Genomic DNA, 12236 nt, shown 5'->3' on the forward strand with positions numbered 1-12236 from the left:
TCACGCGTGTGCCAAAAATTAAAACAGAAACAACAACCGATCTCCCTTTTTTACTGACCATAAATTCCGTCGCGTGAATTATTTTACCGTTATAAATACGTACAGTAATGTACAGTAATGTTCATTAATGTCTCGGGCTTCCGGCTAACTCGTTTTCTGTTCGAAAGAAAATGCGAGTTCGATTCTATTCGAATTATGTGACAATTACTCCAAATCTCTCACGTCGGCTGCATCGCCAGTATTTCTCACATAATTCGTGTAGAATTGAGCTCGCATTTTATTTCGGGCCGGAAAACAAGTAAGCCGGAAGCCTAAGGCATTGATGAACAATCTGTTCGTCGCGATTGTCGTAATATATAGTTATTATTATTTGCACCGGATAAACGGGACGAAAGCAATCGAAATTCTAGTGTTGAATTTTACCCACAAGATTAATGGCTGTCATGCATGTATTTATTATATGGATATGACTCGAACTCGAACGTGAGTCGTGACTCAATCATGACTGCGATTGTGGAGCCATCAGCTCTATTATATTCACCTCGTTGATTCACAATCCGCCTTCTCCCATTACGAATTGAACCCATAGTTATACACACAGCTTGGCAGACAATGCATTCCGGTTACTAAACTTGACATAGAGTTACCGTCAGTCAGTGGGATGGTGAAAGCATTTCTCTCCTCTATGATAATTATTTTTTTACTTCGTGGTATTCATACCATTTTCTGTAGCTATATCTGGTCCTGGCCCACATCTCTAACCTGGACTAGAAATCAAATGGAATAAGAAGCTGATACGATTCGCATGTCATGAGATAGAAAGACCATGTAATATAGGCAGTTTGCAGTATAGTCTTTCAGATTGTTTCATTTTTTGAAAAGAATTTATTTATACATGCTAAAACTTTGTAACATTTTTCACATTGTCGGGCAGATATTTCCTTCAAAACTTTAATGAAGTTGTAGCATTAAGATTTCGCAAGCTATCCTAAATCATTTCGGTGCTTAGACTGCCGCTCGTCAAGATCGCGAATTAAGACGCTCCTTCCTCACCGGTGTTCAAAATTAGTTTGACCTCGAAGGCACAATGAGATTATATCAGGCGACTCCTCGTTGTGTGTCGATCGAATATTCCTGCCAAATTATCGAACGATATTGATGTCTCACTACTCGCGAATTTCATAAGAATTTCGCATGTTTGTAATTAAATTTCCCCGAAATAATTGTAGATTCGTTCGTCCACAGTATCAAAGTTCCAAATTTGTGAATTGAAATGAAATGCTAAAAATGTGAAAGCACCGAATGTGGTTGTTTCAAGATCTCACGGAGCTTTGTAGAAAATCAGAAGTTGAAATCGCGAGAGGGCGTGTGCGACAAATGTACCTGGAAGGCATTCTGCAGGCTTATTATGCAAAATCATTGTGTCACCGCACCGTCGTAGCTGCGGTATTTTCACTGAATTTATTTGCAAGTCTGAAAAACGTACAATGGTCGTATGAAGATTAATATAACGAAATTAAAAGGCGCACGCGTGGGAATGTGTGGTACTTTCAAATAAGGACGCTCCCAATGCAACGTTGGAATAAATACTGAAATAATCTTTTTATTGTCCATTAAGAGTAATATATGAATGTCAATAATATGCAATTTAACATACCGAGAGACTGAAATGTTTACCATTCTCAAAAACGTTGAAGAATTTTGATAACGAATTTCGAAAGCACAGATAATCGTCATGTTTCATATTTCGAATGTTGAAGATTTTAAAGAAAACTTATCGTCTAGCAACTACAAAAAGCAGAAAAAATTTCTAATTAATCGTTCGAAGGGCAAAAGAAATGAGGCTTCACCACCTTTAGAAAATTTTTAGAATACCCCATAGATGAATATGTATTCGTTACTTTCATCTTTTCTTCCCCGAGGACACAGCGCAGCGCTTTCCCACTTCGACTCAGTCTTGGTTTGGTTGTTTTTATCCCGCCGTAATTGTCCGAGAGATGATCCACCGGAAGTTCAGTAATGACGAAAATCTACGAGGCACGTTACGATGCATAGGTCGTTATTTGGTCAGGATAGTAAAAGTTATATGCATTTGACACGCGTCTACTTGCAACAATATGTAAAACTTTAATAAATAAAACCCTAATAAGTACTATTTGTTATTAAAGTGAAGGAATACTCTGCAAACTGATGTTTATTATGTAGGTGCGGTTGAGAGTGGCAAACACGAGAAAGAACTGCCGATGTTTGTTACCTTATAGTTAGACCAAAAAATCTGACTTCTGATCACATTTTTATGACCAACTTTATCAAACTATGTGCGATGTACCAATTTCAAAACTTTATCACACACGGAGGGAAAGGATTATTTGAGTCAAGTGATATTCGTTTGATTCAACTAAGTGCTATTGTCGAATTCGGTGATAACAATACTTGCTTAAATCAACAAAATAGTTTCGTCGAATTTTTTTTTTGCTCGTCCGTCTGAAAACGGTCAATTTAATCCCGCGTAATTCCCTCCGTAGAGAATTAGATTAAATATTTTTGGACAGAGTCATGTATTTTTCTTTGCGTGGTCGCGATCAACTGGCCTAAGAGCCACGATCCCTGTTCTACAGCAGTAAAAAGAATCTTCAGGCACCGTATGTTTATGAATAATTATATGATCTGAATTTAAGCGTGTACTTACAAAGTAACATGAGCGAGTATGACTAAAAACAGAAGTCGACATAATTTATTAAGAAATATCGCGAGTATTTCTAGTATAAACTGTGTCGTTGAGTAATCCAATATATTGTTCCCTCTGATAATAAGTAATTCATAAGCTTTCAACAAAGTTACTCGCGTGATCTTTCTGATTACGTGTAAACAAGATTTTCACACGATTGTTGCCAAATGATGTATACATAACATATAAATATATAATGTAGGTACATAGGTGGTATGGTGTGAACCAACCTCACTGATCCCCTCGACTAAAATGATCTTGTTAATTCATAACCGCATCCTATCGCAACATTGCGTAAAAAATGTTGTTGTGCGAATATAATATGATAACCGTTTGATACAATCTACGTATGTGTGAAATAGCACGAGTTATACAGTATTTTCGATTTATACGTCGCGCGATTGGGTTGTCGAATGAATAGGACTAACTTTTTTTACTTATACGCACGGTTGAAGGTGCGATGTCTTTAATCTAGTAAGTCATTGTAATTAATTACATGATAATAAATTAATTACATCAGTTTTTTGTATATTAAAACCAATATCATAATTGGGTTGACGACTCTATATGTTTATATAGAGTCTATATATGTATATACATATATAGACGACGAATACGACTAACTGAAATATCTAATATCAATTAGACGAACACGCGATATGATTCGCGGATTGATTAATAGCGTATATCGACAAGTAATGAATAAATCAGTCATGTTTCACTCTGGATAAAGCAATGTACGATTTTTGATCGGTAAGGTTGTGCCAGCCTACGGGACCGATTTCACAGTCCGCGCAAATTAGATATTTGAGGTTTTCGACGGTATTTGAAAAGCCGATGTTTTCAAAGGTGAACATATCGTCTACCATCCAATAGTCCGATATTTCTTCTTCTTCTTCAACTTCTTCTTCGTCCTTTCGTTGCATACGATGCAATTTCACCGCTACCTGTCGCAAAACATATATTTGTTTTTCAGTTTCCGAATTGTAATCCATAGCTTTTCGAGGTAATATGCCCGTTTCAAATAATCTTAATATTATTTAAAATAAATTGTTTCCGTCATTACTTAAGTATCAAACGGTATGTAGAGTTAATCATTTTTCGAAAATCAGAATTAGGTAGGCGTTTCGGAGTTGGAGAGGGACATAAGAGGATACAATCAACGCCATTGGTTCGTTCTGTTAGATCTGGCCAATGGGATCGCGTCAAGGTATCTGTATAATGGAAATGATATTTTCTATGTTAATCTATTCCAGGAGCCACCGAGGGCCCATCAAAAAAATAAGCACAACTCTATTCGATGAGCAATAGACAAACGTCAGAAGTTGACGAGTTGAGAAATATTTATCCTTGTAAATTCCGTAGGTAGAAATCACTTTCACTCGCTGGCTAACATGCGACTCCTCGTATGTTTTTTACATTTACTTTGACAGCATTAGGTGATTAATTCATGCGTGTATTTGTTATGAATAATGAACCGAATGCTCAACTCGCATCGCGCATAACTTGTTTTGCATGCATGTATACACATACATGGAATTGTTGAGTTGATTAGTAGACGATTTAGAGCAGTAGTCGGGAGATTTAATCTCAGCCGACGGATGTCAAAGTGATGTACAATTACTTGCGTATTCTACGTGGTATGGCTGATTGTCTTACCTCGATATTCACGTAGGTTGAGCTTCCAGGATTTAATATTTTCGATGAGCAAAATGTGCATAATACCGTATATATATTTTTTCCGTTCTCATCCTTCAACGATTCAATCTCTACCGAAGACGACATACTTGAGTTAGCGGAAGTAACTTATCTGGCGATGATTATACACTTGTATTTGTATATTATTTACATACGAATGTCCAACTAGGATTGTTGTCATTGAGGTTATGGTGTTTCTTGATTCGCGCCGGCCACCGGGATCGGGTGGGCCTTCGGAAGTTCGTCTTTGTCCGAGATTTTCGGTTTCAGCTATCTTCACGCGACTCGATTATCGCGATATTTCATAGGCGGGTAAATTGAAATCATCTAGGTGAAAATTGGTTGCGAAAACCGCCTGTCATTCAATAGATTATCGTAAAATCTGCCTCTAACGGAAACAATACCAATACAGACTAATAAAAATATCGCGAATTATGAGTATTCTTGCATAGACGTTTTCAAACTACAGAAAAGATTCAAACCCAGGTAGGGAAAGTTCAGAGCTTGGGAGGCAATTTGCTTAATTTATTGTTTATTTTTTTCGCCTGTGCTGCTATGTGGATTTGAAGTTTATTACGAATTGTAAGAACAAATTTTTTTTTAAAATGTGTAACTTGTAATATAATTCAAACATATTCCCAAGTATCTCGTGTGGTACAATTCAAAGTATGTTAGAAACTTTGAAGAAAACTATTCAATATGTGTATAATATAATGTATATTTTTTGGTGTCTTCTGCCATCGAGATATTTTATCAACTGAAAAAATACTTCAATTATGAATTGAGAAACAAAATTATGATACATTACAGATACTTCTAGTTAATTAAGCCTAGCTTACACTCCGATCGAAAGGTACGCTATTTCGTTTCATGTTATACACTGCAGTGTAATGTGCTAAGTACATTACTTATAGCAAAAACTTTTGGCAAAGCAAACGTGTATCACAAATTTGCATTGATAATATTTGTTAATAATTGAATTCCTCCTTTGTTCATTAACAATTCGAAAACAGACTATAGATCTGGTGTGGAATGAAGTATTTTTTTTGTACCTATAAAATATGCACGTTTCATAAAATTGATTGATTCTTAATATCATACATTATACTTCTCAATGGTGTCAAGATTCGTGATTTATTCTGATATCAATGGATCTTTAATAAAATTTTAGCTCAATTCAAGCACTTCAATTTCTCAACTATTTCATACATAAAATCGTAAAAAATGATATGGCTAACAATTTGGAACATATAATTACGGTTCTAACGATTGCATTCATTTTAATTAATCTCATAAGTAATCATTGAAAATGAAACTCTGTCCATGTCAAGTTTAATTAGCACACAGAACGCCTGAGCACTTGATAATCAGGTAGGAATCTGTGGCTATTCTTGAGTCCTGATCACATTCTGTGCGTCTTTATCAGGGAACGAATGTTATTTTTACAAGCTCGATATCGTAAAGTCTTTAACTTTTTTCTTCAGTTTTAACGGGCTCTATTTTTCGGCCTAAAAGATCGTACTTAGTATGTTCAATTTCTTCATCTGTATCCGAACTGGCCTCACTGTCGCTAGAATGTTGGTAAGAACCAAGACCTGGCAAAATTCCAATGCACTTCATTCCTCCAGGCATCTTAGTCGCCTTTTCAAGTACTTCCTCAACATCTGTAAGAGTCTTTGTAGCAAATTTAGTTTCATTAACTTTCTCGCCTGAAGTTTCTGCAGTCTGTACAGCATGCATGGAGCATTCTTTCAATTTTGGCACTGTAACATCACCGTTTTCTTCTATTTCAGATAGTTTTCTTTTACTTCCTTTTGTCGTATCATCACTGCCTACAGTAACAAAACAAATGAGGAATTTATATTGCGTGGTGTTCTTCGATAATAGGTTAGAGGAAAGTTATAGTGACTTTCAGGAAAAAGAGCACGACAAAAAACCTGATTTCAGATTGATTGTATGCGATATTTATTTTCCAGCTTATTGAGTCATTGAATTAAATTTTATGAGTTAAAAATTGGAGAAAACTGGAGATATTGTTTCAATTGATGGCAAAATACTGTAAATCGGTCTAGTACAGTACTAAAAAGTCATGAAGAACAGAGCATTATCATATAATACAGCATGATCCCGACTATTGTCAATTTTTATTACAGTATTTTTATCACTGCTGATTTACTGGCATCACAAAAAATATGAGATTCCTCTTCGTTTACTTGAAATTCTGTTACAAAATCACAATATCAGCACTTGCAGAAAAACGATTATGAACATTTTCCTTGTGTGTTGACTGATTCTTATCACTCGATTTAGTGGCTATACAGAAAGGGTATATGTACCAAATTTATATTTCTTAAAGTCTACAAGACTTGATTTTTTTTTCAAATATTCCTTTCTCAATGTGACCCATCCTGTGGTTCAAAGTATTCACCATACGTAAGTTCAGAAATATACAGTTGAAAGATATTCACGCCAAAAAAAAAAACATCATTATGCAAGCAACATACCACTAGGTTGTTTTTCAGTTCTTTTGACAACAGCTCCAGCCAACAACCTTAGCTGGGAATTCCTTCCACTGAAATGTTATTCTTGATCAACATAATTCTTAGATTACAAATGGTAAATGTAGATATTTTTAATCAGCCTAGAGGCAAGAGTGAAACTATGAGAAGGAAGAATAATAATGCAAGTAGTACTTCACCTTCCACTAGACATATTTTTATTAGTTGTTTGTGGTTTCTTTAGTTCCTGCTTAAGCCTTTCATCTAAAGATTTTTCATGCAACGAAGCAACAGCTGCTTTAAAATCCCTCATTTCTTTTTCTTCTTCTAAATTTTTTTTACGTTCTTCTTCAAGTTTGGTACGGTCAACTAAGTCTAGAAATTCTACTTCATCATCATCAAGGCCTTTTATCATGTTTTCTATGAAACAGTAACGCATAGTTAACATAATTGAATCTTGAGACTCCGGGATCTTCTTTTCATCATTGAACCGCATTAACCTTAAATTTTTTGTCTCAAAAAAAGATGTATTAAGAAATCGTCACTTACTGAGCTTGTGCGCTTCTTCATATTCCATATCACGTTTGCCTTTTTGCTCCTGTAATCGTTCATACAACGATCTTGGATCGTAAGGCTCTTCTGGTGCCTCTGTTGAAAAATAGGTAAAGCATTAACAGGGCCAAAATCGTAAAGATTGGTGTGATTCGTAGAATAAACTTGTGTTACTAAATCTTCTACAAGTGTTTAGGGTTAACAATAATGTGAAGAATCCGATTCTGAATTATTCCAGGTTGAATTGTAGGTTACTGTCATTTTCACAACATGGTATGAAGAACAATATAACGACGAGGCATTATCTAGAGACTCTTTAGAAACTATCGAATTCTTCTACATATGCATGGATCTTTCGACGAGCTATTTCTACAATAATACTTTAATAAAAGCAGAAGTGAAAATGAATTAAAAAAATAGTAGTCCGATCAATGGTCATTTAACTAACCTAACGGTTGATCCGCTGATCTTACACGATCCCATTCCTCTTGTCGTGCTTTCCGTAATTCAGTTATTTCAGCTTCTGATATGAATCCAGAACTCATTGTAACAGTCGTTAATAAACCGGAATAAATTTTGGCAATTCCGTATTATTAAATGTATTTCCCAGATATTCTCTTCGAATAAAGTTACATATGTGAAGTTGTTCACAGAACACGGTTTGTGTCTGACGGCACGAAGCTCTACGAATAGAAAGGTATCTCGTATATGAATTTGTGTACTACTTTATGCAGCAAAACAACTGCTACCAAGGCCATGTTCGAAAATGGACTGACAGTACTGTCAGCAATCTTTTATCTCTTTTGCGTTTCCAAGTTTGTGAATAGCTCTGACTCTGTCCTAGTGAATTTTCAGTACTGTCAGTCAATTTACGAACACGGCCCAAGAGTAGGTTTATTTCTACTTCGAACGTCAATTTTCATGTATGTACAGCAAAATGGTAAAGAAAACACTAGAATCTTTGACCTATCAGAGCATTTTTGCTGCTACTGCATCAGCTTTGAAGTTGTGACTGAAGATACATAAAGACTGCTAGCTTTATGGGACTATGCGTAATCGAAAATAGCCGACATAAATTCATCGTCGAGCAGCGACCTCTGCGTCCTCCCCTGCACGCGCAACTCAATCCGGTAAGCAGTCGGTAAGTACAGGCGAGAAGAACTCATGTTACGTGTACCCAAATAATACAGAGTCGAATATTATTATGCATATGAAATGACGAACGGGAACAGACTGAAATTTTCATATAACCCCGTATGGACGCCGTATACTTTTCAACTACGCAAATTCATTTGGGTCAAATTCGGTAATGTGAATCTAATTCCATCGGATCGACAAAAATCATGTTATCTAAATAGATGCACTATAAATATGCACTTGGTTTACTGTTAACCGAGTTAGAAACCTTTTCTTGATACAAAGGATGGGAGACATAGTCGAAGAAGTTAATCAAAGGATGAAAATATATGGTTATTCCTATATGTACGTTATGTAATTTCTGTAAATATATTAATATGTTAAAACTCGTACTGTTAACTGTAGATAATAATATGTACCTTCAGTCGACGCCCATATCTTCATTCCGAAAGAAGATGCGGCTGATATATAAAAATAATTTCTTAACTGACGTTAGATTTCTGTGATTTTTAAAAAATGCAGTTTATTTGCAGAGAAAAATCGAGACTTTTGTACACAAAATTCTACTTGCATTTTTCGGAAATTGTATCCAGAGGATACAATTGTGTAATAATACTATATACGTATAGGATATCAGAAACTAACGATTGAAATCACCTAAAGATAAATTTTCCGGATTCTCTGTAATCAAATTCTCAGAAAGTATCTACGATATCTCTGTCAAAAAATACAGATGACAGGTTGTAAAACCTCTCGAAGCTTCGAGAGTGTTCTGTTTCCAATCATTCATTGGTCTTTTCTGAGACAAGATTCTGATCTATCGAAGTATTTCTATGGATTTCTGCGAACAGAATTTACAAATTTTACAGACTTAAGTAGAACAAGAATTTCACGAAGTGAAGAGGAGACGTTGTTAGAAAGTTAACGAGTTATAATATATATGTTGAAATTACAAGGAAATTGTTAGAAATTCATGTAATTGCTTCGTAATCATTCAAGAAATCTGCATCGTTGATGAGTTATTGGAACAGCGGATGGGAGTTTCTTACTGTAATCCTTCTTCTACAATGGGTCTTTTAGACAGTTCACCCGTATCTCGAACATCGTTCTTTTTGTCATTTTTAGTATTCAGTTTTGAATGAGCTTAATTTTTTCTGTTCTTCATCGTTTGACACGGAAAAAGAGTTGGAATAAATTCACTTATGCTCGTTTCCACACCACCGCAAGTGGTAGAGCACCCGGCGTGTTTTTTTTTTTTACGTGGTATCCCCAGTAGGCCTACTCCACGGAGAATAGTAGCATGATCGATCTTACGTTCTTCGAAAAATTGCAGATGACTGTTTTTAACATGTTAATTGAAGTAAATTGTTTTTCCCAATCAATTTTTACTCGCGTACATTGGCAGTTTGATTAAAAATGTTCAGTTTATATAACCCGCTGACTAGTTATTATCGATGAAAGATGACTGTTTCAATTATGGATGAACGATGGTTGTTTCAATTATGGATGAAGGGTGATTGTTTTTATCTTATAGGCAAACAGTGATTGGCTTTGGATGTTCGCGCACGGTTTTTTTATGAGGTATGAGATCATCACTCAAATAGAGAATCCGGAGAATACGCAAAACTGGAAATACGAATCGCTGTAAGACGTTGGCATTTGCCTACCGGAAGACGATGCAGAAGTCTTTGAAGAAACAGAAACAAATCGGAGTAGAATGAGCACAACCACCAAAATATGACAGACCTGTATAATTCTACAGTGAAATACAAACCGAACATGACCTATGAGCGACACGAGAGGAAAAACTGACACTAAAACGATCGCAATACAAGACTGTAAAACCATTAAAAGAAATTATAGCTGAATGAATTTTACCACACTTTGTCAACATCATGATTCTAAACTACATCGCTAAATCTATGTGTCGGTAAAAACAAGATGACTGACCTTGCACCAAACCTAAGCCTCAAAAATAAAGCGTCAATTTTACAGTATAATCAATATAACTCACTTAGCTGGAACGGATTAAATATAATTAACGAAAAAGAAACAAATTAATTACTTGAAATAGACAAAAGGTTTGATTAGCTGAAACAAAGAAAAAGATTGATTAGCTGAAACAGACAAAAATTTTGATGGGCTGAAACAGACAAAAGGTTTTATTAGCTGAAATAGACGAAGGTATAGTTAGCACAATCACATAAGTTCATACACTGACAAAAAATGGGTCGCATCCAACATGATATTCGTTGCTTCGATTATTAATTGTATCGATGAATAAAAAACATTCTAAATGTTTTGAATCGACATCTCTTTCTGCTTTGAGTCATTACAGTGAATATCTTTTTCGACCAAACATTCTATAGTTCTCAGTGCATTTGTTAAAAAATTGGATTTGTTGCCCTGAATCGGAAAATATTACGATCAGTTAAGGGCGTATTTCAGTACATTTCAGATGTATTTCATATATACTTATGTCAAGATTCTCCGCTATCAGTATACACTACCGCGATTTTTGTTCATGCGCGTTGAGCGCCGACTTCCAAATGCCGCGCTTTCTCTTATAACTGAAAAGTATCAAGTCCACGCGCAAAGGTGCTGTGGAACGTGAAAACTTTGTTATTCGTCAAAAATTGAACGAAGAGCTGAAAAATCAGCTCATCAAGAGTGCGTGACTCTTTTATATATAAACTGTATGCAAAATCAACGCGCAGAAAAACGTGTCAGATTCCCGTTATTAATTTACGCGCATAAAGCTGCGTTCAATTCTCGTGATTAATCTATGCACGATAAGGCGCCACAGATTAAACTGGCAAAAAATTTGTTGATTCCGGGACTTGTCCCAAAAATTCTGTAGAAACCCAATCCGCATCTGCATCTTTCTGAATTAGATACATTGCTATGCGGGTTGTTGTTCTCAGATTACAAATCGAGTCGAAATCGGGAAGGAGGTTGGAGGGCATGCATTATTGTGTGGCGTGACGGTCGGCGGTCCTCTTCGACGCGAAGTCTTCGAGCTCAGCATTTCTCCCCATCTAGCATACCACGGAACGCGATAGATGGTCCAGAGATGCATTTTGCCCATTCAGACGATCACAGAGATCAATCGAATGGAATAACGATCGGTGATGACTAAATAATCGAATTGCATAACGATTGAAAAATCGTTGCAAAGTGACAAGAAATGGGAAATTGAATCTCGTTAATACTCAAATGTTTACAAATGGTCGAGAGACTCGAACGTGGAGTTTTTTGGGAAAAAATGTCTGTGATCGTTTGACGCTGTGGATTAGAAAAGTTAGTAACATCACGGTACATCGCGACCTTCCTACCCTCGCCTGTTTCCCAACGAAGCCACCCAACGGAAAAGAGAGATTCACACACTCATGCATAAACCCCGCGACGGATCCCAAAACGTCCAACTACCTACCCGGTTACCTATATTCGACCTAAACGATTCTCCATTCTCTCCAACACACATCATTCTTCATCATTTGCGCCGTGGTCACTGACTTACATTTTCGTTGGTTACCTGTTGGGAGCAAAATGTTTTTGTATCGTAGTCTGCCTACTCAGAATACAGTATCGCGGTGGTATCCCGCCAACCCTAATATTGCATT

At 36.1% G+C, this 12236-nt stretch overlaps 2 protein-coding genes across 3 annotated transcripts; both read right to left on the reverse strand.

Moving 5' to 3' along the window:
* Nucleotides 1-345: 345 nt before the first annotated feature.
* On the reverse strand, nucleotides 346-4664 carry LOC124299731 (guanine nucleotide exchange factor MSS4 homolog). The gene is made up of 2 exons (XM_046753038.1): nucleotides 4388-4664; nucleotides 346-3675 (listed from the first exon to the last, which is right to left on the reverse strand). Exons 1-2 carry the CDS (start codon nucleotides 4511-4513, stop codon nucleotides 3436-3438), a joined length of 366 nt encoding a protein of 121 aa, XP_046608994.1. The 5' UTR covers nucleotides 4514-4664; the 3' UTR covers nucleotides 346-3435.
* A 277-nt stretch (nucleotides 4665-4941) lies between these two features.
* On the reverse strand, nucleotides 4942-8215 carry LOC124299727 (PSME3-interacting protein). Of its 2 annotated transcripts, XM_046753033.1 has the most exons (6): nucleotides 7925-8215; nucleotides 7474-7572; nucleotides 7125-7344; nucleotides 6931-6998; nucleotides 5949-6258; nucleotides 4942-5183 (listed from the first exon to the last, which is right to left on the reverse strand). In XM_046753033.1, exons 1-6 carry the CDS (start codon nucleotides 8019-8021, stop codon nucleotides 5180-5182), a joined length of 798 nt encoding a protein of 265 aa, XP_046608989.1. In that variant the 5' UTR covers nucleotides 8022-8215; the 3' UTR covers nucleotides 4942-5179. The 2 variants fall into 2 exon arrangements, with proteins under 2 accessions (XP_046608989.1, XP_046608988.1); XM_046753032.1 differs by having other exon boundaries at nucleotides 4942-6258; nucleotides 7925-8212.
* Nucleotides 8216-12236: the final 4021 nt, after the last annotated feature.

The sequence above is a fragment of the Neodiprion virginianus genome, chromosome 3, assembly GCF_021901495.1.
Source record: "Neodiprion virginianus isolate iyNeoVirg1 chromosome 3, iyNeoVirg1.1, whole genome shotgun sequence".
Lineage (NCBI taxonomy): Eukaryota > Metazoa > Arthropoda > Insecta > Hymenoptera > Diprionidae > Neodiprion > Neodiprion virginianus.

Bases quoted from the DNA above. Each gene is read 5' to 3' on its own strand.
- LOC124299731 (XM_046753038.1), bottom strand. From the start codon at position 4,513: ATGTCGTCTTCGGTAGAGATTGAATCGTTGAAGGATGAGAACGGAAAA. The intron at 3,676-4,387 runs GTAAGACAATCA...GTTTTGCGACAG, and splicing joins CAACCTACGTGAATATCGAG to GTAGCGGTGAAATTGCATCG.
- LOC124299727 (XM_046753032.1), bottom strand. From the start codon at position 8,021: ATGAGTTCTGGATTCATATCAGAAGCTGAAATAACTGAATTACGGAAA. The intron at 7,345-7,473 runs GTAAGTGACGAT...ACTGTTTCATAG, and splicing joins TGAAGAAGCGCACAAGCTCA to AAAACATGATAAAAGGCCTT. The intron at 6,999-7,124 runs GTGAAGTACTAC...ATAACATTTCAG, and splicing joins AAAAATATGTCTAGTGGAAG to TGGAAGGAATTCCCAGCTAA.